Raw genomic sequence first — 27,347 nt, 5'->3', positions numbered from 1 at the left:
AGAGTAATTTATTTGATATTGCCAAAATAAGAGGAAAAGGAAGTAAATATTGTAGAGCGTATGCATAGCATGAAAAGAATCACTTTTATTTGATAAGAATTTATTAATTTATTACACACTTATCATCACAAATACTTTATTTGAAACTATTAATTTTATTAATTTCACTTACTAATAATTATCCATAATAAGATTCCAATTCGTCTTTTGATAAAATACACGATTGTTTTCATAAATAAGTTAAAACTTTTTGCATACTTTAACAGCGATAAAGCAACAATCTCTGTGCACACTTCATGCCAACTAAACTAGTATATTCTTTAATCTCATCTTCTTCATCTTGCGTGATGGTTTGAGCTTGCTTTTTATAGATTTCATACGGCATCGCAATTTGCCGATACAAAATTAATACCTGGAGACAAATGACATTAATTACAATAAATTAAACAGTTTGTAATACTAGATATGAAAATAACGTCGTTTATTACCTTACGAATATCAACTATATTATCCTCGTTAATAGCATCAATATCATCATTCAGTCTGCTATATTTTTGTTTATCTAATTTTAATAAACACGGTTCAATATCAAACCACGCATAAGTTTCAGGACATAATAGTTTTGATGGTCTCATTCGTGCCTTGTATCGCATTTTAGGACATGAATGTATGTAGAATCCCATGTAGTAATATTTCAGATCTTTTGCAATTTTATTTAATTGTCTTGTTAAATAAACTTCTCGAAGTGAACTAAGTAAAATATAGAAAGTTAACAATTTATTGGAGATAATTTAAATATCAAAATGTGCCAAATGTACCAACCTAAATGTGCCAAGTGAGAGATGAGAATAAGCCGGATCATAAAAAAAGTAAACGCTTGAAACACAAGATGGTAAAATATCTATCACACCAACTGCAATTAATTCATTATCTAACCAATATTGTTCATGAAAAGAACCATATCCACTTGGTGGTCCATCATCTGGTGTCCATGGCTTCAAAATTATAAACTCCTTATTTGTATATATTCTTTAGCCAAAGCAATGAAATTTTTAAGCAATATTTAATAAAAAGGATTGTAAAAATATCATACATAATTTTGTTAAACATTTTAATATATTAACGAACAACATGAACAAATATTTCTTTTTATGTCATATAAGATTAGATTATAAAATCAGATTGAGATAGCAACCTGAATACGAAGTATACCTGTAAAGAACTTTTTACAAGAAAGTTGAAGAATGATTTATCATCTGACTCCTTTTCTGTTTCACCATGAATAGTCATTTGATATTTTTTAAACAGGTTTGCACTTATTTTAAGCGTTTTAATAAACTCGTCCGACATTGTTCTCACCAACTTCATCTGATGAATTTAAACATGTGAATAATACTTGATGAACACAATGTACAGAATACACATTTAAATGTGGTCCTCTTTGCTCCAATTAAGCATTGTTTCAATTATTCAATTTTCAAAACAGTATTTTATATACATATTTCTTAATTAATATCTAATAATCTGTAATACTGTTGTATAACTATCTACTTTAACAATAATTATGTACGATATTATGTAAATGAAAATAAAAAAATTGTAATAATCCTTCTTTAACAAGTAAAGCTCTAAGATAGCTCAGCAGGAAATTATAGAAATTGCAAAATTACCTGTAAAGGTGAGTTCACAAGAAATCCCATATATTGCATCTCTGTAACCTTTTCTGCTAGAACTCCATGTATTGTTGTTTGATATTTTTTATATACCTCATAAGATTGTTTTGAGGTATTTAAATATCCAGAGCTCATTGGTGAAGTTCTAACTAGTTTCAGCTAATAAAAGTCGTAAATTTTACAAAACTTTATCAAAATAATTACAAAATTGAACTAACAATGAACTAATAACGAAATATTGTAACTGAAATGAACAGTTAAAAAAGTATGAAATAGTAAAAACATCATTCGAGTATTTTTCAATATTTCCCTACCTACTTTTTAAATATTAAATAAATTGGAGAAAAGAGGACCAACATTTATAGAAACTCATTTGCATGCAACATTTACTGAACTTGATGGAATAAATGTGTATCTACCTCTAATCTGTTGGTTCCATTATAAACTTCATCAAATATTTGCTCCAAACTTTTAGCCTGGTTTTCTTGTTTATTTTCTTTGAAAATAGCTTCTATTTCTTCCTGAGTTTTTCCTTGTGTCATTAATTTGTTTTGTTTTCGTTGTTTACGTAAAAGCTTTGCTTTCATACAAGGTATCCGAGTAGGATTCATTTCTACAGATTGTAGACTTTGAGGTGTACTATGAGAATCATTGTTATAACTTGATGCAGCAGGTACACTTTCAGAATTATGTTTTTTATTTTCTAGACCATGTTTTTTCTGTCCTCTATCTGATGTGCTAGGATGTAACCTTGCATTAACTTCATCACTAATAAATTGCACATTCATATCAGAAATATCTTTGTCAACTTTTAAAAAGTGCTTATTGTGATTAGGAATTTCTTCAATATCTATGAAAAATGGTTTCATAAAATCAGATGTTAAAGTGCATATTGAATAATAATTTAACATATTAAATCTTTACCAATGTTATTATGAAAATCTCCATCGTACGTATCCATAGTATCATCTTTATGTAATTCATTTCTTAAAAACTTTGCCATTCTTTTCAAAACCTTTTTTTGTGATTTAGAAATTTTAAATTGTAATGCTTCACATCTATTACAAATATTTATATATATATGAAAAATTTGTAATATAATTTGTAATAATATATACATGTACATATTTTTTAATATGTAGGAAATTCGTTTTTAAAACATTTTAGAAGTTTTAATCTTACTTAATTGTATACATTGGGCAACATGTTTGATCCATTGTAGATTTGTAACAATAAGAACCACACCTTCTCCAACCTCTATCTACTAGAGCTTGGTAATCTTGCACAGTCAATCTATGTGTACCCATACCTAAAATGTACTACAATTAAGATAAAGATGCAATACAAGACATATTATTCAAATAACATTGACGCATTAATAAATGAAACTTAGCATGACAAGAACAAAAATTATACATGTGTGAAATAATCATTGAGACTACATAACCTATTAATAAAAGTATGAAATACTGTATATATAAGTAAAATAATTTAAAATAAAAATCCATAATTGATATTTGCTGTATGCTTTGATACTTGCCATGACTGAAATTTGTGTTTGGGCTTTTGCAATAACCACATTTATATCCATCCTGTTCACCATAATACTCAACAATACTGTACGATTGTCTTGCCATATTTTGTTCTTTATTCACTCGTTTTATTATTGCATTGATTACGATGAATTAATTATCAACAAAGATCATGCAATCCACTTATTTATTACTCAACATATATATCTATATTAATAAAATTGACACCATCACGTATTTAAAAATCCAATCTACTAAACGGAAAGCGGTATTGCCACAGCCATCTTGTCATTTTTGAGTAATGTTATTAAAATGCAAACTTCGCAATGTGAAATTAAATATTTCCTTTGTTTACATTTCTCATTCAAATGTTCTTGAACGTGAAATCAATAAAAACGTGTTGTGTAAACTTAATTAAAAAATTCACCATTTAGTATCTAGTATCTATAAATATAGAATTGCAAGATACAATTTAGGATAAATATTACGCATATGTGTTTTCTAATGTAATTATATTTATAATAACATAAAGCTTGAAAGTTAATAACTCTACGTGGAAATAATTGAGAAACTAGAATACTGATACTGGAAAACACAAATAATATGATTATTTCTAGTAAATTAATAAATAATTATTGTATAACTATCACTCATTAAAAATACAAAAGTCTTTCAATAAAAATATAACATCATATTGATTTTTTAAATTAATCAGCAATTAAAATAATTTTTAATTATCGCAAAGATCTAAAATGGTATAATGCGTATACATTTTACCATTTTCATGAATGAAACTATGCCTCTTTTACAGCAACAGGCGTTTCTTACTACACAGAGTGAAACATCGATCTATTCCTTCGGGATACCCCCCTTCAAGCTGCTGGTTACAGTTTCCACTTCACAGGGTAGTATCAACAACCTGAAATACCTGTCCCATCATGGATTTATACTACTGTATCCAGTATCACACATTCATCTATCATGTAGTTGAAATTTATTATTTTATTAAAACTCTTTAAATTTCTTCAACCTCTAACAATTATTTTTATAGCAAATAATACGAAAAACATCCAAGTTCATTTCCTGATATTAAAAATAGTAAATTTCTGTTTTAATATTTTGCAATTTTAATTCCTGTCTTAAGATGAAACAGAATAATCTCCTGCAAGTTGTAAGTCTCCACGAATACATATAACGATAGCTCAAAGCTTAATAAGTTAAGGATTTCAATAATTATTCGTATGAGAATTAAAGTATAATGACAATGACTTAAAGCTCAACTTATTATTGCTAATAAAAGCAGATATAATAGTAATTTATTACCTACAATTATTATCAACGAATAAATTATTTTGATCCTGGTATTCGTACAACGTCCCTGAATACATCCATGTTCCCCTCCTACGAATCATTTCCTCGCGACGCGTATGCCCCCCCACTAAGTTTTCGAAGCGCGGGGATTCGTCGTTTTCAGAATCAACGGCTGACGTCAATGGGAACAAACCTTCGGATCGAGCACGTCGAATGGTATTATTTCACAGAACTCGCCCCGTAATTACAATGATGGCATCGGGTCCTATCTTAGTCGGATGTATCTATCCTCCACGGAATACTCAAACTTCTGGCAAATTTACGAAAATAAACCTTTCTCTTCGCCTGCCAAATGCATAAATTGCGACCTGCAAATTCGTTCTGAAGTTCAAAGAAAAAATATCTCCCTCAGCAATGGTTGGGGGTGTGGCATTAATTTTTCTCGATACTTCGGTAAAAATTAACGACGATCGCGTGCTTCTATTCTTCCTGACCTTTCGTATTTTGTGTCCCTTTATAATGAAATACAATAAAGGAATATTTTGTACTACTTTTTGAATATTGAATAAACAATATGATTAACATCCTTCTGAATCAAAAAAGTAGAAAAATTGAGATTAAAGATATCTTTTTTTTTTCTTTGTCATCGTTAAGTAATAAATCTATTGATATCTATTAGAGATGGCTGTCTTCGAGCATCTATCATACACGCCCCCGTAATTGTATCACCGCAAACGTTGTTAGTTGGCTAGAAATCCGACCAGGTGAGTTATACTTGTTTTTGTGCAACTACTTCAATTCGCGCAAGCGTGCAGCCGATTCTTTGGAAATAGGTCAATTACTGGGGTACGTAGTGCGCTAGGATGCGTCGTATTTCAAGTTGAATACTTTGCTAAAGCGGTTGTTTCCGAGAATTTGCCGACTCTTTTTGGAGAGTTATGGCTAAGTACATAATTCCGTGCTGCTGCTCTCTTCTTTGTCCACTTGTTGTTGCTATCTGTTTTCTGAAACGATGGCAACGAACAAATTAAAAGAGGACAGATTAAAATATTATGCACCCAACTTGAATGGATTTCCATTTTCTTCTAGAGTAAAGAATAATTTCTTCCTCCTCGTCAAACACGTCAAATTCTTGATTATTCATGAGAAAATTACATCTTGACAAGATGAAGAAAACATGACAGAATTCAAGAGCGCCTTGACTAAGGATATGACATCGTAAATATTTCAAAAATCTTCATCGATGATAAATACTTCGTCGCAAGAACATGTGAACGTCAGCATGACGCTGAGGAGAAGAGAAGAAAATTTCGCATTTCGGTTGATCTCTCTTCTCCTTCCCAACCCTCCCTCTTTCTATCATACGCCATGGAAAATATGTGTGGGCGTTGGGTGCTCGTGGGCGTTATACGATGGCGTAGGCGTTTGGCCTGTTGCGGGGGCTGAAGAAAAGTGGCCGGGGACTGAATACGGAAAACGGTGCTACAATTCCTCCTGTACAGCCCACCACTCCACCGCTTGCGATCGAGAGACAAAAGAAAGTACGGATTTGCGACGAGGACCAAGAAAAAACGATCCACGATATTGCTCGGAAAATATTCTTCCTTCAAAGATCGAATGAATTTCGGTCACAACATTGACTTTGAGAGAACACGTTCTATTTAAGAAGAATTATGCCTCATCCTGCTTTCCTCAATGAAAGCTAAATATCCCTGTTGTGTAAAACTATCTTCACCTGTTTATGTACTGCTATAAACAACGTAAAAAATTTACTAAATCATCCTATCATAAAAGTTCCCTAAATAAAACTTCCTTAAAATCTAGAACACATTATACGATGCCGGTTTTATTAAGTAGAATTAGGCTTAATCGAAACAAGATGCCACCGAAAAATTACTAGAAGACTTCTCCTCTTTAAATGGCGAATTCTGAAGATAATACACGGCCAAGATGTGACATAAGAGACGATTTCAAGGATAGCCTGAGGATCTGGTCAGGTCATCGCGTGGGCAGACGTATTTTGTGGCACAATGGGAGTGTGTACATGTTCCGCGTAGAATGTCCATATAACCGTGCGCGTGTGCACGTCATATCACTTCGTAGAGACGCGGTAGGGGTTGCTTTCAGGGTAGGGGTGCTCGCCCACCAAGGTGGGGGTGGTTGATCGACCGTACCCTCTGCCAGTTTTCTAGTCGTCCTGCTCAGCCTCGACGTTCATTCTACGTTGATCAGCCGAACTCACTAGTTCTCTGCATCTTTTGGAGAAACGCTCCCGTAAGAAGAAATCTGAGAAGACTGACCAGAAACCTAGAACGAAGAGAATAGTCGACGTTAAGTAAGGTGAAGGAACCTATCTTTCAATTGTTACATCTGGCCCTTTCGAATACTAATATTTTTGCTTGAAATTTGAATTACGACAGTGATCCTTCGATCGATTTAATTGGCCAACTTTCGTAAGATAAAGACCCGCTAAAATTGTACGGGTATAAATAGGAGGGTAAGAATAGAGATTGTTCGATCACGACGATTTCTTATCAGCGATATAATTATATTTCCTCGAACTTTAGTTCTAAAGATAAAAAATTAATCTGATTCAAAGTTTCATTAGAATTTTGTTTCATACACGCGTACATTTAATAGCTTTAATTTGAAGACATCTTTAAATTATAACATGTTTGAAACGGGTCTATAATTTTTAGTGTTAGATTGTTTGTTAAAAATTCGTGAAAATTGTTAAAACATATTTTATCGAGGCAAGTAATATTAATACCATACATGCGTCTGGATTTGTCAATGAAAGCACAGTCAATGAAATGTATTTTTAATTGCGAGTTGCATAGACGCGTATACAAACGCGATAAATGACTATAGTATTTCTAGACGCAACAAGTGTGCGATTTCTGGGTCTACTATATCCGGTTTAACTTTATTTCCTGGCCAGATTTAATTGCTCAATACTATCACTAGCATCATATCACAAACTCTTTTTTGCATTTATTAAGCTTAGAGAATAATTATCACAGAATATATGATATTTTTTAAAACGAAGATAACAAAGATGAAACGTACAAATAATACAAACGAGTGAATTTTTCGTGTAATGTTTACATTACATATGTACATATATATGATTAAAACATCCTTTTGAACTTTGACATTTCAAACTAATGGAATGTCTATAACGAATAGTTGATTATGAGTCATGAGCTTCGAAGCTACCACTGCCTTTGCTGAGATTTAGTTAATTGCATATCTAATTAGCGAAAACTCTCGTGTATCGACGTAAGCTAATTACGTGTATGTTGGAAAGTACGTGTAATTGAATTATCAGTGTTATTTGTTAAGACTATAGAGATTCCAGAATCTGTTTTGGAGTGAGATTCCAGTTCACTTCCCACGAAACATACTAATAAACGATAAATTACAATTAATTCTACTTCACGCAACCGATTCACGTTTGTTCTTCAGACTGCTGTCAAATTTAATTTATTTTTCGCTATTAAGAAATTTATTATTTTCTCAAAATTGTGAAAAATTAGATACTATTATTTGCAGTAGAATGTAATTTAAATTGTTACTTTAACGGAAAAAATAGTGAATCATCGACTATTCTTCAAGAGAAAGACTTATCATCTTTATCTTCACGAAATCATACAAACATTTACAATTTCCTATCGAACTTCCGACATGTATGCCCGTTAATTTTTTACGTGCAATGGAAATAGATTCCTGACATTTCGCATTATGTGACATTTAAGCTTCTTTCATAGTGACCTGCTATCTTCATTTACTTCAGCTTGTAAGGGGTGTAAACTTCGATCTGTACAAGAAGAGAAGACTTTATAGCAACCATACTTCTTCTAACTGCACCCTTAATCAATTTCACATTTGATTAAAGGGTCAATAAACTTTTGCTCATAATCAATAAAGAAATCTTTGATTTCATCTTTTTAATAAATCTCACAGATTAGTTAACCAAAGTTTAAGTCAATAATGGAACAATCAATTTTTTCAGATCATGTGTGACTGGGTGTGGTTACTAACTCTATATTCCCTCTTCGTGGTAGCACAACCTTTGCCAACGAATCTGGCAGAGGATGCAAAGAAGACTGAACAAACAATGAGACCAAAACGTAAAGCATACTATGTTTTCTGTAGTTTACAACACGATTAATGATTTGTTCACTAAACGTTTTGGTTTCAGCTAAACGGGCACAGGAAATGTTGATGTACGGCAACCAACAGAATCGTCAGCCGGAGAATAAACCAAGCTCATCTTATTCGTCTACCGTGGAAAAGAGTAAGTATAAGTAATGAGTAACCATTTTCAATTATCTTTAACACCTTGTAACTATTTTAATTTATAATTAATCTTTTAATCCAAGGAACTCTAGCTGCATCAGGACTAGGTGGATTGAAAGCAGCCCTTACCGAGAAAGAAAAACCATCTCATTCTAATGCACCTAACAACGCTCTCTACGACCGTGATTCCTTTTCTCCATTTGATAGAAACTACGAGTTGGTATTCTCAATAAATTAAAATAGTTCATTTTTTAAATTTCACATCAAAGTGAGTATTAACTAATGTATAACTTATTTCTGTTTCTGTTTCAGCGGATATGGAAAAATCCTGATGAACGAATTTGGATATGACATGCCTCAATGGGATGTTCCGTCGTACTCTCGTTATTACTTGAACGATGATCGTCGGAAGAGATCCGAGAAATCAACAGTCACCGGATCTACCACCATGAAACCGTCCACGACCACTTCCTTCCAGTCTCCAACATCTTCTACTCAGCAATCTATGCAGGTGCAAGTAAAGAGAAGGTGAGTCAATCGTATTAATTTTTTTACTATTATTATTAAACGGAAAAAAGAAAATAAAGGAAAAAGTAGAAAATTATAAAAGGAATTTACTAAACAATTTAAATCTGATTGATCGATTGTTCGATCAATTGTCATACTATCTACTTCCTTCAATCAGTTTAGAATTTCGTCAAGTTGTGAATATCGTTTACGAGACATTTATATCATATTGCTTCTATTGTTTGACGATTGCGTTCCACGCAGATGAGATTAGGATGTGTTAGGGCGAATTCACCTGTAGAACAAGCTGCCTTGGGCAGAGTGAATCGACTCGGTAACCAGTCTGTAATTCCCACCCCTGCGAGAACTCACCCTTCCCGCCCTCTTGCTCGGAACATCCCTCTTTTTCTTCGACGTTTCTTCTGAATGGGGATGAGAGGGCTGGTGAGGGCGTTGCCCTCGGCAGAAACGGCGGTGGACTTGACGACCAAGCCGGTTCAATACGACTTCGAGAAGCTGTCGTTATCGAAGTTGATCTGCAGAGCATATAGGATTGGTTTTCTCCTGCCTTGATCTACAATAATTTTTAGCCTATAACAAAAAACTATATATACACATAAAATAGTATAGAATAATTGTAAAATATAAACACGATATTTTTCTTTCTTTTTTGTACGTTTCTTCTCTTTAACAACAGACTATATATATATATACATTCGATAGTATAAGGAACCTCTAGATGTTCCGATTCAAATCGGAAGTCGATAGTTTCGTAACGAAGGCTATCGATGGTATTTATAGCGTTTACATAGAATCGTCATCGTTAAGTAAGTGACGTAGACGACGACGCTGTACGATACGTCATAGAATGATCAATTACTTTGAAGCTCCTTACGTCAAACTTTTATTTTTACTCTGAAACGTAGTTACAAGTGTGAATCGCCTGACCTGTAAATAAATGTCACAGGTCACTTTGTGCACATGTACGCTAATACATTTATGGTCGAGCTAATTTCCATTACATAGAAAAAATGATTTAAAAGTAGGCAATTCTGTAGATTGAGCGTAATTCTAATATTTGACTATAAGTTGTTTCTCTACTTTTTAGCATAAAAGATGGCTTTTACGACCAATTGGTTCTTGGTAATAAGATTTTGTTATCGGGCTTAATAATTCTATATCAATTCCCTTGGTTGTCAAGGCATCAAAGGAAAAAGGAGGAATAATTTGCAGGTATTGCGAAATCAATGTGACAGACAGTTAGTAAAGTATAAAGATTATATCGTTAGCGAATTTTATATATCTCTATGATATAATTGAATTAATTAAAATTTGCAAACGATAATCGAAGTAACGAACTTAACGGTTGCAAGAACTAATAACGTAGTATGTACATATAGTACGAAGAAAAAGTTATCCTCGAAAAAAGTTTTACATGTCCCACAAAGTGATCGCGTCAGCTGAAAAATTTTCCAATAAACTGCTCACGTTCACGAGAACGTGCGAATTCTCTCACAGCGATGTACGTACACGTATTATATGCACAGTTTGGCGCAGTCATCGAGACGTTCGATACTTGTGACGCAATAGGGTAGCTTTCCAAGGGTTGGGTCCACGAAAAGTTGAATGGAACCAGCCAGTAAAACTAGGTCAGACTTGACTATTACTTGACATATCGCTAGCCAATCAGCTGACGAGAATAGGCTCCTAGTTAGCGCCGACTCCATGAGGTGCAGTAATTCACGGAGTTTACCAAGAATTTATATTCAACCAACTAAATACAAACTAGATTCAACTTAACAATAAATACTATTGTTATCGGAAACTCGAAAAATAAAAGTTCAGGTTTTGGATATGCAAAATATGGAACCTAGAATCATTAACTTTCGACCAGATGTTCACGAATCATTTTATTTCTTTCGTCCTTTTCCATAGATCAATTAAAATTTCGAATTAATTAGTCGAAATCAATTATTTTTAACGTTATGGTTTGTTTGATCTATATCTTTTTCTGTTCAATCTCCCGCCATGTTAAAAAAGGTATTCACGATACATTTCGAACAGTTTCCCTGTTCTTTGTTTATCTTACATGAATGTATAATACCAAAGAAGTAAGTGGAAAAGCTGAATGAAACCACCTGACGAGTCAAATCGTTTTGGCATATGGCCAACCAATCAGCTGATGATATTAGCCGGTTTCGTCATATCGATCATCCACAACAGAGGATGTACCAAGCATGCTCGGCGGACCTGACCTAGGACAAATCCTATCAGCGCAAACGCGTGCAATGCAATCTCCTCGTCGCGTCGTATTGGCGGCTCAGTATCGTCCTTTTGTTTGCCAGTTTTTTCCATTCAACGTACCTCGCGTACTGATCCTCAATGATACTGTGCACGCATGATTGCATTACATGCAATAAATGCGCTTTAAACTCAACCTCCATAGAAAATCGATATTGTTCAGAAATACGAGCCTCGAATGACTGCCAGATTATCCGAATATCAAGGAGAACTCTATCCGAAGATATATATATATATATATATATGATTTTACAAATTAATTTTTTTTTATTTAAATATGTTTCAAACATGAATGTTGGATTTTCAGCGTCCCGATTTATCAGGAACCACGATTTAAGAGAGAATTGGATATTGACCCGCAAGATGTTTTAACACTCCTCTCCCTCTGGGAAAATGAACGCCACAAGCGGTAATAATAATATACATATGTGCCATTAACTGTAAACAATATAAGTATCCTGGGTTTTAATTCAATTAAAATATCTTCACAGAAACTGGCATAAGTATATGAACGATGAATATGAAAATGTAGACGATGAAGACAACCTTCTTGAAGAAGAAGATCCTCGAAACAGTAAGTCAAAAATATTTTAAAATTGAATGTATTGATATTGTTTTTATATGTTTAACATTCTGAATTATAACTTTGCAAAGTCATTCCTTGGATGGATTCTTCGGCGTATCCCCCTCGACATTACAGCGTAGAGTCTTTATCACCGGCAGATATTGGAATCGTTCGTACTCATCCATCCAGCTATTACGAACAATACGAGAATCAGTACGGGCAACAATATGATGCGACTTCTCAATACGGCAGTCCTCAGTTTGGTTTGGTTTATCCTCAACAGACTTACTATAATACCCCCGAGAAAAGGTTTATGGTCTCCAGGAAACGCTCGCAGGTAATACATCCGATGAACTCTAGAAACAATTCATTAATCTACAAATAAATGATCCTGAGAAATATAAAGTATATTTAACTTATAATAAAATTTCTAAAATTCTTCGATTTAGAATCGTATTGGTATTTCATTCGATTTACAGACGTACGATCCTTACTCCAGCGCAGCTCAGTTTCAAATAAATCCCCAATCACGGGGATACCCATACCAACACCATCTCATCTACTAAATCGATATCAACTCGACGAACAGCAACAAAATTAACACGAAACTATCGAGAATGTATTTGAAGAAAGTGAAAGATCCTATCGATAAAACGCGGAAAGAGGGTAACGAACTGATGTTTTCGGACTCATGTATACGCAAAGAGGAACCAGACAAAAATTTTGGGCTTTCTTGGCGAATGTTCCCTCTCTGACGTCTTCTTCATTTGACTATTCTGTCTTTATTATGAACACAGCGGTACGTGCTTGAGAAAGACTACACTTATTTTAACAAATACGGTGCTCAGAAAGACTATTCATAGTTTACAAGAGTCTGCTGAAGAGACAATAGTTCTTTTGATTAACTTCTTAATCGTGTGGTCACCAATCATCGAAATGAGTAACGAAGAAAAATTTGAGTAATATTTTTTCAACATCTTTCGAAATCCTTCAAAAGTATTAAGAGAAGCCGATGGATATAGAAGCGTCTTTGGTTTCAGTGTACTCTTATATTTTTCCGCAGAAAACGATGAAACTTTAAGGCGCAAGAAAAAGGCACAGCCCGCGCGATGACTGAAATCGTTGAAAATAATCGTAGTTACTCGAATCAAATTACCCTCAAACTTGGTTCATGACTTTTCTGACTGATTAAAAAGAGAGAAAGACGACGAATAGTTTTTTTCATGAATTAGCTCGAAGATAGTCGTAGCACAAGATCTGATAGATAAACATAGTAGGTATGAGAAAATGATTAATATGAAATGAAAAGATGAAACGATACTTCTAATTCGGTGACCTAGAGAAAGGTAGATGATTTCTTAGCAAAATTTAGAGCGAAAGATGATGCTGAAAATATTTTATAACTTTCTCATTACGTTTCACATCTACGGATATGTATATCTTGTTATAAATATATATACATATACCTATAATATGTTGAGAAAAATGAACAAAGTAACTGAAGTTCGATCAAGCTTGTTTATACCACTATTATATATTTCAACCCCTTAATTTACTTTGCAAGAGGCAAGAGATAAATGTTAAAGGTACACAAATACATGAAATATTGAAGCACGCTGTATGTACTGCAAATATCAATTTGAATCCAATGAAATCGTCGGTATTTAGAGTTATAACAACATATCTTCTACTGGATTCATATCTTATATTCAACGTGCCGACATGACCGATAATTCTCAATCCCCCCTTACTTTAAACATGATCGTCAATTAATTTTTCTAACCGTGTACAAAATACATAATCGCAACATTTATCGTCAGTGAAGTATTGATGAGTGTCAATGCATATTTCAATGATATTCACTTCTATGGCTGACTAAATAACTTTCGAAAATAAAAATTTCACGACTCAATTGTAATCCTCGATGATTATCGTTTCCAGTTGTTTGACAAACATTATTGTTGAATGATACTAATAATTTCTATTACGAGTTGGCATTAATAGAAAGCAATCACGTTAACAATGTCTTATCGTAAAAGTATTTGCAAATTCAACAAAAATTAAAAGAAGATAAAATTGTGAGATTTATCGAGTGCGTGAAATTTTTGATTCTCGTCCTCTGCTGCGAATGTAAAGTGTAAAGCACCGTTATACCGATAATCCATCGTCTTACCATTGTCAGAAAAAATAAAAAAAGAAAAATACAGAAAGGTAAAAAAAAAAGAAAAGAGAAAGAAAAAAGTATATAAATATATCTATACAAACTACACCGAGTGACATCTAACGTTTTTGTCGATCGAACCAAACACGGCCTTCCATAGAGCAAACGTTCCGAGGAGACTGAGTAATTTTTCCTTTTCGTTCCTTGTTGTTTGATCAGTATATGCTTGAAACGCGTATATAATAATATAACATATGATATTGTAACGGTAGGAAAAAGGAAAATCTAACGGATGACTGACCGATCAATTGGACGCGTGACGATCGGCACGAAGAAAATCTTTTGTGCTATATATTTTTGACGATCGTTTAGCATGTAATTAGAATTACGTAGACTAAGTAATACCAAGAGGGAATGATTCAGTATTTACTACTTATTAACATGTAATTAATGTTATAGATAATGAAAAGCATCGATTATATATTGTGTATGATTAAAGGAATGTCAATCAATCGGGTTTGGGTTTGGGTTTCATTGATACGCCGTAATGTTTCGCAATCGAACAAGGTATTTACTTGAGAAATTAAACATTTTAACGGATAATTGTTTGAAAAATATCTCCAGATACTATATTCTGTGCGTATTTTACAGCTACAACTTTTCTTCTCTTGTTGAAACAAATTTATTATCTTGAAACTCTATTAAACTGTAAAACATTACAGTCGCGAGATTTTTCGTAATAAAAAAAAGAGGAAATAAAATTAGAATTATTTACTTTGTAATGTGACTGCTATCTTGACAAATTAAGAAAAAAAAAAGAAGGAAATTTCGTTTTATTTTTGTGATGCCTATACTGAATCGTGTAATGATACTATATTCTTACTACAAATTAATCTTCAGACACCATATCTTTTTACAATAAGAATAACGAACTGTTAAACGTCGACGCTAGAATAGTATCGATAGTATTATTACACTGAACACGGAACCATTCCTGAAGTGGCTTTTAAAGTCGACGGAATAAAAAGACAAAACGATTTAATATCGGCCAAAAAACCTGTTCAATTGTTACTGTGCGGCATCAAAATGATGATCATTCCTAAAATTTTTCTTGTATTTAAACTATTTTTAATGCATATTCCGATCTAACGCATAAGAAGAAGAAATAAAGAAGCGATATTTTAATGGCAAATTAAGAAAATTGTCGAGATCTACTGAACTTCTTGTTAATCTTATAGAAACATATTCTAGCATCTTGAACTGTAATATTAACGTTTAAAGAAAAAAATATTATAAAAAAAATATTTTTGCTTGTGACAAATTTATTATACAATTGGACATCGTGATAGAAAGATGATAATGATAACATTCGAGTAAATTATAGCAGCGTGTATTTCGGAAACAGTCGCGAAATTTTACGAAAGATTTTTTCAACGTTAACGATATGCCACCGATTGCTAATCGACTATGCAAATTATTGTAACTGAATAAAACGAAACTGTGTGTCAGCTATGTTACTTTAAAATGGATATTATATACATATTATATTATAAAACTTCATATCGACATTCAATTATATGTACCTACGTGTGCATTTTTAAATCAAAAAGTTATATCATTCGGCGTCATAAGTATTTTTCAAACCCATGGTGCTTTTGATTGAACAATAACGCATTATTGTAATTAAATTAAATCATAAAAAATAACAAAAAAAATTAATAAATAACTATATTCTACTTATAAGCGCATTCATCCTGGAATATTGTTTTATCTGCCTTTCTTTATTTAACCCATTCATGCTCAATGTTTCACATACAACATTGAACTTTAACAAGTTATTAATTAACTAAATGATAAATATATTAGTTTTTAGCAAAATTAGTCTTAAATCTTGGTATATTATGCTTTCTTCTCAGAAGCATAAAAAGATATATTACTTTTAAGGTGAATCTTTTGAATCTTGAGGTTGAAGGGCCGAATCTTTCTTTGAAGAGCTAAATCTTCATAAAATTATATTTTTAATATTCATATTTTACTTCAAATTCTCACTTGTCCAATTCTCATTTTACACATTCACTTCTCGTTTTTTTAACTCATACATTCACAATAAATTGTAAAACTATCCAGGAAATATCCACATCATCGTGTGATACTCTTCATATATTTCCCTTTATAATTATTGAAAATTACTAAGCTACTATTCTAAAAATTGTACAGATAAAAGAAATTTCTACTGGGTGTTTCACAGCTCAAAAAAATTTGATCCTCAAAGAATAACTGACCAAAATATTTGATTTCTGGTAAGGTAATGAAGAATGATGAACTGTTAAAAATGTCCCAAACATAAATTGTGCTTAAGATTTGAATTCTTATATCTCTAATGACATCATACTAAGAACAATTATTACCATGTATATACTTTAACGCTCTATTTTTACGTTACATGTCCTTGCTAAATATTGTTATCGTGATGCTCCTCGTGTACATTGTATAATTAGAAACATGTAGAAACAGATGCCTGACGAGTCGCGCAGCGATACAGCTGCGATATCACTGCGACATAGCATGGCATCGCAACAGTCTATTACACAATTACCATAGACATAGGAATATATGCCCATGACGAGATTATGTACTTAGAAACATACATATCTGCTATCTACATACTTACCTGTGACGTTACAACGGTGTCGTGTCACTCGTGTACATCGTGTCATGAACAGATCTACGATCGGGTCTACATCTTTTGTTTTATTTGTGCTAATATTAACCTTTAAATTCTTTTGAGCATCGTCGAATAAATATTATAATAAATGAGTAAGCGACGTCGTATCGTAATAGTCAATTCTGCAAGTTGGCCAAAGTCGATAAACGACAATGTTAGAAATAATTACTAGTTTATACCATTCGTCAGGTGCACATGGCAAGAGAAGCGCTCTCTCAAATATAAAAATTCTTAACCACCAATTTTAATTAATAGAGAGTACGGTTAGATGCATCTAATATTAATTTTATAAATGGTTTTATTTAGCATGCAGATGTCAATTGTAGAAGACATGATTAACTCGTTTGGATATTGCAGTCATAATGACACAGAACTTATTCAATTGCTTTGCAATCACCCATTAACATTGAAGCAGAAACAATAGATGGTTAGTTAATCGTTAAACAGAATTGATATTTCGTATTATAAAAAATATTCATTATAGATATCAATTTGCTAGACAATTACTTTACAAAAAAACTATTCAGATTTTTCTTATTTTACTTTTTTTAATTTACATTATGATTATGCATTAATAAATACACTACTAATTTAAATTAATAATCTAAAATTGGTTAAAAAAAATTACATATACATATATATGTATATATTTCTATACAGGATTAACATTCCTTCACAAAGCTACTTTTCTTAGATATAAAAATGCAATTGGAAAGTTATTTCAAAATAATGCTGTAATATAATTTAGGTAGATATCCTTTGCATTATGCTGCTCTTTGAAAGGATATTAAAAGTGCTTCCCTATTATTAAGAAATGGTGCACTTGTAAATATTTATGATGTCTTTTATGAAAGCCCTTTGTATACTAGTGTCATATGAAGATCTTCCCTTCCTATGATTAAATTATTAATATTGCGTGAGTACAATGAGTAAATTAGGGATAAATGAGTACAATCGATTTAAAAGTATTCATAAAATTGATGGAATCAAATTTCTTCGCAGAACTATTGTTTCATTCATACTAAATCAAATCAAATTTCATTAGGTTTATTTCTTAAAGCTACTTTCTGTACATGAAAGGTATAGGATATAGAAATACTTGGTTTTCTATTTCGAAAAATTGCAGATACAACAGATTTTATGGGTTTACACAAGCCGTTATATATATCACCTATGACAGAAAATATGAAATTAATTATGTTAGTAACTGTGAAAATAAAATATTTATATAACATTTTTAAATTAAGTTTTAAATTTTGAAATTATACAGTTATCTTATTGAGAAGTGAGCAAATCAAATCGGAAAAACAGAGCCGGTCATATACCAATGGATGTAACTTTAATGTATCGTAATATTAATATTGCACAATTAATACAAAACTTACTTTCAGAAGAATTAAAAATACACAGGATACTAACCATCAATTTTATAAAGAATTTTATGAACGATTAGATTTATCTATAGATGATTATGTAAACATAACCTTACTATTGTTCACTTATATACAACAGTAATTTAAATAAATTTATGTGAGTAAAATATGAAATAAATTCTGTACTACATAACGTACATTATATAACATACATCTTTAATTTTTCACAATTATAGAAAAAGAAAAGATACCAATCAGAAATATACTGAAAAAATATATCGAAAGAAAATGTTTTACATGCATATACTCTTCAAATATTTCTTTAAAAATCAAAGTGGCATGAATAAAAAGATATACGAAAAGGACAAAAATAAGTACAAATAAAGCATATAAATTTATAATTTTTTTTACTAAACTTTAATTATATAGTACTTTAATTTTGTCGAACTTTTTAATCATGTAATTTATGATAAGTTTCCTTTGCATATAGTTTCTTATCTATATACATAAATACTCTGTATATGTTTGATTTAGGAACAACTGTGTACAGAGTATAGATTTTTGGGTGTATTATATCATGTATGAATATGAGAAAATAAAAAATAAAAAATGTTTGAACAGAACAGTGCTTCGATAATAAATGAAGATGAAAGAAATAGTTTATTAAGGTTAGCGAGGATACCTGGAGAAATGATGAATTTAGACAAATTAGCACACATAAGTTTATCTGTAATGTTTACATCAGTATATGCATAATTAAGTATTGTAATAACATAAAACCTTGATTAACTTTTTCTTTGAAAACTAAAAATATGGATCTTCGTTACAAATGATAATAATTCTGTTCTATACATACTGTGTTAGAACATAGACTAGAAATAAAATAGACTTAACACCCAATTCATTTTTGTGTTGTATACTTCAGGGGTTTAGGACTGTCTTATCGTCCTAATGTAATTTTCGGCGTTATCGATTCAATGTAGAATGAAATTACATTTATGATCGAACATTGAAACGAAATTTTAATATGAAATTATAAATAACATATACGATAGAATACTAAAACATTCAATTTTTTGCATGATCGGTATTTCAGAACATGAGACATGAAGTCTCGTAGTCTCATATGATATCACGTCTATTCTGTCCTTAGTCAATGGTAAAAAACCAAATAAGTAATGAGACAAGATGCTAATAAAACTATCACTTAGCGTCTTATTTAGTTTATGGAAGAGTAGATTGCGGTGATAATTCAAACGTGTAATGTTACTACACGTATTTTGTACAATTGAGTTAAAGAAAATTAGAAGAACATTAAACATATTGTAGACTTAGTATGTGATTTGTAGTATGTGTTCATTGTACATTTTATGATAGTAATCAGTTGTTTGAATCTTTTAGTACACAGTGTAAATATATATCGGTTCACCAAAGAAAATTTTAACTATCATTAATGCTCTCTACTAGGGCCTATTAATTATAGTGAAGCTGTCATGAAGTAAAATTAAAGGATGATGATGGGCGATCAGTTTCGTAGCAAAGTGGAACAATACTCACCAAAGTCATCACCCAGGGGTGCACGATCCCCTGTTGTTTCACGTCAAGATTCAACAGGGACTCTTAAGACAACCATTTCCCTGGGTAAAAATCCTTCCATTGTACACAGTGGGCCATTTTACTTGATGAAGGAACCCCCAGGTACATCAACATTTTGTTTCGATATGTTTTAAACAATTATAAATCATAACAATTATAATCATAAACAAATATATAATTCTTTATTAAAATTTTCTAGGAGAAAGTGAACTCACTGGGGCAACAAATTTAATGACCTATTATGGACTAGAACATTCTTATAGCAAATTTAGTGGGAAAAAATTAAAAGAACAACTTTCATCGTTTCTTCCAAATTTACCTGGAATTATAGACAGACCTGGTCATTTGGATAATAGGTACACCTATATACCTTAATATAATTTTGTATGTATCATATTAGACAATATATTTCAGATACTCTATAATCATTATTGTAACTTCATATTTCAGTTCATTAAGATCTGTAATTGAAAAGCCTCCAATAGGAGGGAAAGATTTAATACCACTAACCAGTGTTCAGTTAGCTGGTTTTCGTTTACATCCTGGTCCTGTAAGTAAATGCAATTATATTATAACAAAAAAGTTAATTAAGTAATTAAAATATTCAAATAACAAGCATAAAAAGCTTATATATTTTTGTAGCTACCAGAGCAATATCGTTATGTTAATCAAGCTCCACAAAGAAAACACAAAAATAAACATAAAAAACATAAACATAAACCAGGAGAAGTACCTAGTGGTCAAGAGGCAACAGCAACAGATATTGGCGGTTCAGATACCCATGAGAAAAAGCATAAAAAACAAAAACGACACGATGAAGAGAAAGAAGCTAGAAAAAAGCGTAAGAAAGAGAAAAAGAGAAAAAAACAAAAACACAGCCCTGAATATAGTGGTGGTTTAACGCCATCTCAGCATTCCAATTCGTGATCTTCAATTTCACCTTTTCTGTTTATATCTAACATTTGATTTAACATCACAATTTTTGTAGAAACAATTAAATTTATCTTTCTCATTAAGAATAACATACATGTATAGGTAATTATCATATAGAATATAAGTTATGGACATATTATTTTTGATCAAGCAATTTTTCGATTACTATGAAGTTATACATACTATAAAATCTATTTCCATTATTCGTGCTTTTCAAAATATGATATCTGATTTTTGATAATAAAACTTTAATCTTTTTTTTACCGTGTTTAAAGATGTAAAATTGTTTCCTTAGAAGATTGTATACTATTAGTATGCACCATAGAATCAATGATGTAGGAACGTATTTATATTTACATATTATAGGTACGAGACATACATGTGCAACATATACTGTTTGATTCATTGAGTCTATCAATTCACAAGCAAAAGTTAATTTCAGCAATAGCCGTTTTGATAAAAAAATGACAATTCCTTATAAATATTGATAAATCATAAGGTATAAATATGGACGAATTAGTAGTATGAAAATATTGGTGTATTACTGTTGATGTAAATATTATATATATATTAAAGAAGGCAGCAGTAATGTTACTGTATTAAATATGTTTTTTATGATGATTCTTAAAATGTTATCAAGTTTGTTCAAAAACAAAACTAAAATCATGCATTGTATTGAGAATTTAAGATATATGTAGCATTATGATACGAAATTAATAAAAAAAATCATGAAATATAAAGATGTCTATTCTTTATCTTCTTTCCCTTATGAAATTTTTTGACAAAATATTAAAATTATTTGTGAAACATCTTTCACAAATTAGTTTTGGCAATATTACATTGATAATTAAATATTATTTGCTATATAACAGTACATAATTTCAAAGAATTTGTAAATAATACTACTATAGTCAACTAACAGTTTAAAATTCAACTCAGTAGCAACGCCATCTATTACAGAAGACTTCCGGTTGATATAGCCAATATCCGGTAATGGGACGCTAAATTCTACCATTGTACCATTGAGCGAAGACCGTTCAGATTCGTTGTTGGAAAATCGCTCCATTCCCGCCATTACGTGCTTTTTGTACCGTGTAGCAATTTGATCGTTGGAGGAAAACACGATGACGGACACTCGTAAGTGAAAAAACCTCAAATTTTTACATTAAAACCTGTAATTCTCTTTACAATAGCAGAAAATTGGTTTTTTATCAACCTAGGAGGATATTTTCAATAAGAAATTTCTTGAGTAGTGCGTGCTACTATAATTTGTTATATTGCCACGTTTAAAGCTCCTTCTACTATTTTATCTAATTTATAATGCGTTATTAAACTATTATTCGAAACTATATTTAAATATAAGTAATTGTATACAATTATGTAAAATGATGGGCTAGGATACAAATTTTAACGACCCTGATTTTCTGACTCCGTACATTTTCGCGTAAACTTATCGATCGGCATCCCAAGCGTCTCGTCCTACTTTTTTACTCCATTTTGTATAATTTGATATTTAAATGCCATTCTTATAATATATGTATCTTATATATAATAGCTAAATTTTTGTAATATTTCATCACAATTTGCATTATCCCGCGTATTTTTGTTCAACCCATAATGAAGTATGATTTACACCGCTAGCACCATGAATAAATTTTCGTTCATGCTATAATTATAATTATATTTTTAAGTTATGGAAGTAAGAATTACATTTGTTTCAAAGCACACATTTACTAATAGAAAAAGTCAAATATAAAAAAATTTAACTAATGAAATGATATATGATAAGAATAAATCTGAACTTTGAAATATAATTTTTAATTTAAATTTTTCGCGTCATATTAATTAAAGTTTAATACAACAATTAAAGATTTCTATCAAATTCTACAATGACGCTTAATTTTTTTTATATGTGCCCTAGAGTATTCGAATTACCAACAACAGGGATACAATCAGTACAGTCAGCCACCACCTTCTGGTGGTCAGGATACTTCGTATCCACCACCTTCTAGCAGTGGTGGTGGTGGTGGTGGCTACAATCAATATAGTCAACCACCACCAAATAGTGGAAGCAATTATGGCAGCGGTTACAACAGTTACAATTCCAGCGGTGGCCAAGACTACAATCAATCACAAAATCAAAACAGTTACCCAAATAGTTATGGCAGTGGAGGTGGCTCTGGAAATGGTAGCAGTGGCAATTATAGTGGCAGTTATGGTCATGGAGGTGGAGGCAGTGGAGGCTATAATCGTAATAGTTCTGGTGGAGGCTATGGTGGAGGTATTTTAAATATTATGACTAATTTAAATGTAATGTAACTTTTACTTTGAAGATATGATTTGTTATATATGTATATATATATGTTTATGTACATAGGTCAAGGAGGAGGTGGTGGCAGTAGATATGGAGATCGCGGGGGATACAGTGACCGCTCTGGCGGTAGCTACAAGTAAGTTTATTTCTTGTATTTTTTATATATACATATATAATGAAGCGAAAAAAATATAAGACCAATAAAAAAAAGTTGAATTATATATCAACAATATTAATCAATGAAGAGGTAAATACATTCATTGAAGTTAACAAGGTATGAAATGAAATTCTTATGACAGTAATGAAAACTTGTTGTCTCTTTGCAAATGGCTTTATGCCCATTGGGCGTTAATATGTTTGAAGTGTGCCTACAGGTTTAACACAGGTATAACTGGTAAAGGTATAAACAGGTTGTATATGACAAATGACGTAAGATGGTTATAATGTCTGGTACATACTGATTTATATTACATTAAGTGATAATATGATGTGTATACATAATGGTTTTGTATTGATTATACCTGTAAAGCGGTTTATACTGCCACTGGGGCCACTGTTGTCTGAATAGTACTACTTAGGGTTATCGACTAGACAATCAAAAGACGCCTAAAGTTTCATATAACAGAGAGATTGCAGTTTATATAATAGAAATAGTATTATTATATAAGTTGGAGTTTTATTGAATATATTGGTGTTTCTTTAATATATTTTGTCTATTTTTCGTAATAGGATATTAATGTTGTACTAACATCACAGTTGTTTACCCAATGTAATTCATAATTTTTTATTCCCATCTTTACTCTACTGATTTTATTATATATATGCTTCAAATATTAATTAATACGTAGTAATCTCTGTCAATACTCAGATAGAAGATTCATGTACATTTGACGCAAATAGGATAATCTCTTACGCAGGATTGTCCTGACCAATTTATATCTCGCAAAGTTATTAATAACAGCTATGCAGAAAAAGAACACGATTTTTGCATGCCGGACGTAACGGACTAACATGACGATATACGGGACTTATCTGTAGTTTTAAGTAATATAGTGACCACCGACATTTAGACAGTAGGTACATCAAGAAGAGAGGTGGCGAGCAGCATTTGATTCGCCATGCATCGATCGATCGATCAGTCTGTCCATGAGTCAACTCATTGGTATATCTGCTTCTGTGTTTTAGCAGTGGCGGTGGCCGTGGTGGTTATAACAAAGGTAAATGCACCAGACTGTCTGTACTGGTCTGGTGCTATTCAAGCTTTCACTCTAATATTTAAAATCTAAATACTCGGTTACTCGTATTATATGAAAGGGCTGCTATGCAACATTGTTAGGGATTCATTTTCTCTGGTAATTAACACTCTGCCAGAATTCAGCAATCTAGTTTTAAAAAAGGTGTAAAAATACGTGATGATATTTTTTACTGCAGCATCATAAAGACTGCGTTGATCACCAATTGCTTTTTCAGTAAATATGTGTTAATTTTTTATGCGCTTCTACATATTATAATATTTATAACAAGAGCAGGTAACGTTATTTTTTATTTAAAAGGTTACACACACTTAATTATACTAATTTGAAATACAAATGCGCTATGCGCTTGGCACATTAAGTTTCATATGTGTATGTATAAAAACGACCATGTTTATGTACGAGTTGTTTTATATAAAAAGAAACATTTAGAGGTATAAAATCTTTACCCTTAATCAGCACTTGTGCTGCTTACACTCCAATATCTTAATATTTTAAAATATAACTCAGGATAATATTAAGCAAATATAAAAGGCAGCTGGTGAATTAAATATCTACCTATCCCTAATTAATCAAGGCTTCCCAAAAATACAATATAGGGAAATGGTAAGAATAAAAATAATGTTGCAGCCCTTTTGTATGTTAAGCTGCAACCTTGTGTTCTCTACATATTGTTATATGCTACTAAGAATGTTAGGCCAATGAGTACTAATACTTTTGTTACTGCACGGGTCGAACAGAAAAAAAAGCCTTTGAATTGATAATTTTATACAAGGTATTGAAGACATAATAATATGTATATCAAATAATAGAGGTGTAATAAATGAACAAATTAAGAAAGCTTAAGTGTTGTCATGGGATATCACTTATTAGTAGGCAAGACAAAATTTATGTATCCTGAAACAAAAACTAATGTCAAAGTAATTGTATGTTTTTAAACATACATAAATTACAAAATTTTTGGTATATAATAATAGAAAAGAAGTTTCTTTTCACTTGGAAACACTATTTGTGGGTAATGGTCATTAAAGAAAGTAAGAGTTATTACATTTTCATTGTTACAATAAGTAATAACTTCTAAATATATTGGTAATACTACAAGAAGAAAGAGGAACAAAGTATTTAATTGCTTAAAATAATAGTGCTTAAGTTTACTTACCATTTTAAAATTATCTTAAATATGAAATGTGGATACATTAGGGAGAGGTATTTATATGGGATTTTCTTATAATATAAAAAAAAGCATACTAGATTAAAATTCCAAATGGTTTGCAAAATTTCATTCCTCCAAGGTGTACTGTGTTATTAGTTGTTTTTAACCCGATACAAAAGTTTTCCACTTGTTAGCTTAGACTTGAGTAGGTTTAGGGACAGTAGATTTGCAAGTATTATTCCTTACTTCAAGGAGTACTATGCTAGGTGAAATGTTAACTCCTATCAAATTACAGGGGGCTACGGTGACCGCGGTGGTGGCAACGATGGGATGGTTACACAAGAAGATACTATTTTTGTATCTGGTATGGATCCTTCAATTTCAGAAGAAGAAATTTGTCAACACTTTGGAGCCATTGGTATTATCAAGGTAAGTCACTATATACAAATAATGATAGTAATCACAAAGTATATTATATAAATAAACATTTAACCTTAATATCTTTCAATGTGTACAGAATGACAAGCGGACAGGAAAACCCAAAGTGTGGATGTACAAAGATAAAAACACTGGTAAATCGAAAGGCGAAGCTACCGTGACTTACGATGATCAGAATGCTGCGCGTTCTGCGATAGACTGGTTTGATGGAAAAGAATTCAAAGGTCGAACTATAAAAGTACAAATTGCCCAGCACAAAAGCAGTTGGCAAGGTAATCGTAGTGGTGGAAGTCGTGGTGGAGGTGGTCGAGGTCGTGGAAGTGGTGGTTTTGGGAGCCGTGGAGGTGGCGGTGACAGAGATGATCATCATCGTGGTGGTGGTGGTGATGATAGACGTGATGGAGGTGGTCGTGGAGGAGATTGGAGGTACGGTTTCACTTTATCTATATAATGATATATATATAGTCTACTATAAATTAAATATTTTATAAATTTGTTTTATATTGTTTAAATAGGTGTCCCAATCCAGAATGTGGTAATACAAACTTTGCTTGGAGGGACCAGTGTAACCTCTGCAAAAGTCTAAAACCAGAAGGTGCTGGTAGTAGCAGTGGGGGTGGAAGAGGAAATCGTGGTGGAGATCGAGGTGGTCGAGGAGGCTTCAGAAGTGACAGAGGTGGTCGAGGTGGAGATAGGGGTGGTCGAGGAGGTTTCCGTGGTGGAGACAGGGGCGGAAGGGGCGGACGAGGTGGTCCAATGAGAGGCGGTGGAGGGTTGGTTCCTATAATTATTTAGTTGTACTAGATGTGTCATTGAAAATAACAAATTGTCATTCATTTTTCTTGTGTCATTTCAGCCGAGGAGACAGAGATAGGGATCGTCAGCGCCCTTACTAAATGTAATTTATAAAGTGATTGATAAATAAATCACTTATTGACGTACTGTACACAATTTGTACACAATCTTAATGTATGTAAATTTGTCATAACACAGAAATCATGTGTTACACTTCATTATCATCGATTTGTTTTCTCGAACATTTTTTATATATTCACAACAATCGATGTGTGACGTGTAATTTTTGTGTTTTATATACGTATGTAAATGATCATCATATGTGTAAAGTTACATTTTAATAAATAAGACTTCAATTCTCTAACACTAAATCTTATATTATTTTTTGTATTTACAAATACCATTTTTAGACATA

General features: G+C 31.9%; 5 protein-coding genes across 10 annotated transcripts; 4 read left to right on the top strand and 1 right to left on the bottom strand.

Annotated features, from left to right (window-relative positions):
* Window positions 1–65: 65 nt before the first annotated feature.
* Window positions 66–3,566, bottom strand: Ate1 (arginyltransferase 1). 2 transcript variants are annotated; one of them, XM_033341957.2, is made up of 8 exons: window positions 3,214–3,566; window positions 2,856–2,982; window positions 2,598–2,731; window positions 2,093–2,523; window positions 1,671–1,832; window positions 823–995; window positions 489–750; window positions 66–412 (listed from the first exon to the last, which is right to left on the bottom strand). In XM_033341957.2, the coding sequence occupies exons 1-8, from the start codon at window positions 3,308–3,310 to the stop codon at window positions 260–262; spliced, it is 1,539 nt and encodes a 512-aa protein (XP_033197848.1). In that variant the 5' UTR covers window positions 3,311–3,566; the 3' UTR covers window positions 66–259. The 2 variants fall into 2 exon arrangements, with proteins under 2 accessions (XP_033197848.1, XP_033197849.1); XM_033341958.2 differs by lacking the exon at window positions 1,671–1,832 and adding an exon at window positions 1,213–1,368 and having other exon boundaries at window positions 3,214–3,559.
* Window positions 3,567–6,716: 3,150 nt separating this feature from the next.
* Window positions 6,717–16,095, top strand: LOC117160889 (prohormone-2). The gene is made up of 9 exons (XM_033341959.2): window positions 6,717–6,856; window positions 8,532–8,649; window positions 8,721–8,816; window positions 8,902–9,034; window positions 9,131–9,346; window positions 11,934–12,035; window positions 12,118–12,200; window positions 12,281–12,528; window positions 12,671–16,095. The coding sequence occupies exons 2-9, from the start codon at window positions 8,535–8,537 to the stop codon at window positions 12,755–12,757; spliced, it is 1,080 nt and encodes a 359-aa protein (XP_033197850.2). The 5' UTR covers window positions 6,717–6,856; window positions 8,532–8,534; the 3' UTR covers window positions 12,758–16,095.
* A 1,723-nt stretch (window positions 16,096–17,818) lies between these two features.
* LOC143302567 (uncharacterized) lies at window positions 17,819–18,607 on the top strand (the record flags this gene model as incomplete). Its single annotated transcript, XM_076617806.1, is given in 4 exon segments — window positions 17,819–17,993; window positions 18,081–18,276; window positions 18,348–18,370; window positions 18,373–18,607. Coding segments are annotated over 4 exon segments (552 nt in total), but the record flags the coding sequence as incomplete, so codon positions are not given.
* A 988-nt stretch (window positions 18,608–19,595) lies between these two features.
* On the top strand, window positions 19,596–21,719 carry MED19 (mediator complex subunit 19). Of its 3 annotated transcripts, none has more exons than XM_033342003.2 (5): window positions 19,596–19,784; window positions 19,918–20,148; window positions 20,246–20,402; window positions 20,497–20,596; window positions 20,689–21,719. In XM_033342003.2, exons 2-5 carry the CDS (start codon window positions 19,962–19,964, stop codon window positions 20,971–20,973), a joined length of 729 nt encoding a protein of 242 aa, XP_033197894.1. In that variant the 5' UTR covers window positions 19,596–19,784; window positions 19,918–19,961; the 3' UTR covers window positions 20,974–21,719. The 3 variants fall into 3 exon arrangements, with proteins under 3 accessions (XP_033197894.1, XP_033197895.1, XP_033197893.1); XM_033342004.2 differs by having other exon boundaries at window positions 19,596–19,798; XM_033342002.2 differs by having other exon boundaries at window positions 19,596–20,148.
* A 240-nt stretch (window positions 21,720–21,959) lies between these two features.
* On the top strand, window positions 21,960–27,303 carry LOC117160922 (RNA-binding protein cabeza). Of its 3 annotated transcripts, none has more exons than XM_033342023.2 (8): window positions 21,960–22,116; window positions 22,901–23,260; window positions 23,357–23,429; window positions 24,482–24,510; window positions 25,995–26,128; window positions 26,217–26,563; window positions 26,653–26,910; window positions 26,994–27,303. In XM_033342023.2, exons 1-8 carry the CDS (start codon window positions 22,104–22,106, stop codon window positions 27,031–27,033), a joined length of 1,254 nt encoding a protein of 417 aa, XP_033197914.1. In that variant the 5' UTR covers window positions 21,960–22,103; the 3' UTR covers window positions 27,034–27,303. The 3 variants fall into 3 exon arrangements, with proteins under 3 accessions (XP_033197914.1, XP_033197913.1, XP_033197915.1); XM_033342022.2 differs by having other exon boundaries at window positions 24,479–24,510; XM_033342024.2 differs by lacking the exons at window positions 21,960–22,116; window positions 24,482–24,510 and having other exon boundaries at window positions 22,910–23,260.
* Window positions 27,304–27,347: the final 44 nt, after the last annotated feature.

This window comes from Bombus vancouverensis, chromosome 4, assembly GCF_051014615.1.
Source record: "Bombus vancouverensis nearcticus chromosome 4, iyBomVanc1_principal, whole genome shotgun sequence".
NCBI classification, from domain to species: domain Eukaryota; kingdom Metazoa; phylum Arthropoda; class Insecta; order Hymenoptera; family Apidae; genus Bombus; species Bombus vancouverensis.
Note: the sequence above shows the minus strand (reverse complement) of the source record. Positions and strands in the feature narration are given on the sequence as shown.

Coding starts and splice junctions, on each gene's coding strand:
- LOC117160922 (XM_033342022.2), top strand. Junction 26,564..26,652: donor GGTCGTGGAGGAGATTGGAG/GTACGGTTTCAC, acceptor TTGTTTAAATAG/GTGTCCCAATCCAGAATGTG. Junction 26,911..26,993: donor CCAATGAGAGGCGGTGGAGG/GTTGGTTCCTAT, acceptor GTGTCATTTCAG/CCGAGGAGACAGAGATAGGG.
- MED19 (XM_033342003.2), top strand. CDS start 19,962: ATGATGATGGGCGATCAGTTTCGTAGCAAAGTGGAACAATACTCACCA. Junction 20,149..20,245: donor CTTGATGAAGGAACCCCCAG/GTACATCAACAT, acceptor AAAATTTTCTAG/GAGAAAGTGAACTCACTGGG. Junction 20,403..20,496: donor CCTGGTCATTTGGATAATAG/GTACACCTATAT, acceptor TTCATATTTCAG/TTCATTAAGATCTGTAATTG.
- LOC117160889 (XM_033341959.2), top strand. CDS start 8,535: ATGTGTGACTGGGTGTGGTTACTAACTCTATATTCCCTCTTCGTGGTA. Junction 8,817..8,901: donor TTCGTCTACCGTGGAAAAGA/GTAAGTATAAGT, acceptor TTTTAATCCAAG/GAACTCTAGCTGCATCAGGA. Junction 9,347..11,933: donor CAGGTGCAAGTAAAGAGAAG/GTGAGTCAATCG, acceptor TTGGATTTTCAG/CGTCCCGATTTATCAGGAAC.
- Ate1 (XM_033341957.2), bottom strand. CDS start 3,310: ATGGCAAGACAATCGTACAGTATTGTTGAGTATTATGGTGAACAGGAT. Junction 2,732..2,855: donor TGCCCAATGTATACAATTAA/GTAAGATTAAAA, acceptor TATTTGTAATAG/ATGTGAAGCATTACAATTTA. Junction 1,833..2,092: donor ATGGAACCAACAGATTAGAG/GTAGATACACAT, acceptor GACTTTTATTAG/CTGAAACTAGTTAGAACTTC.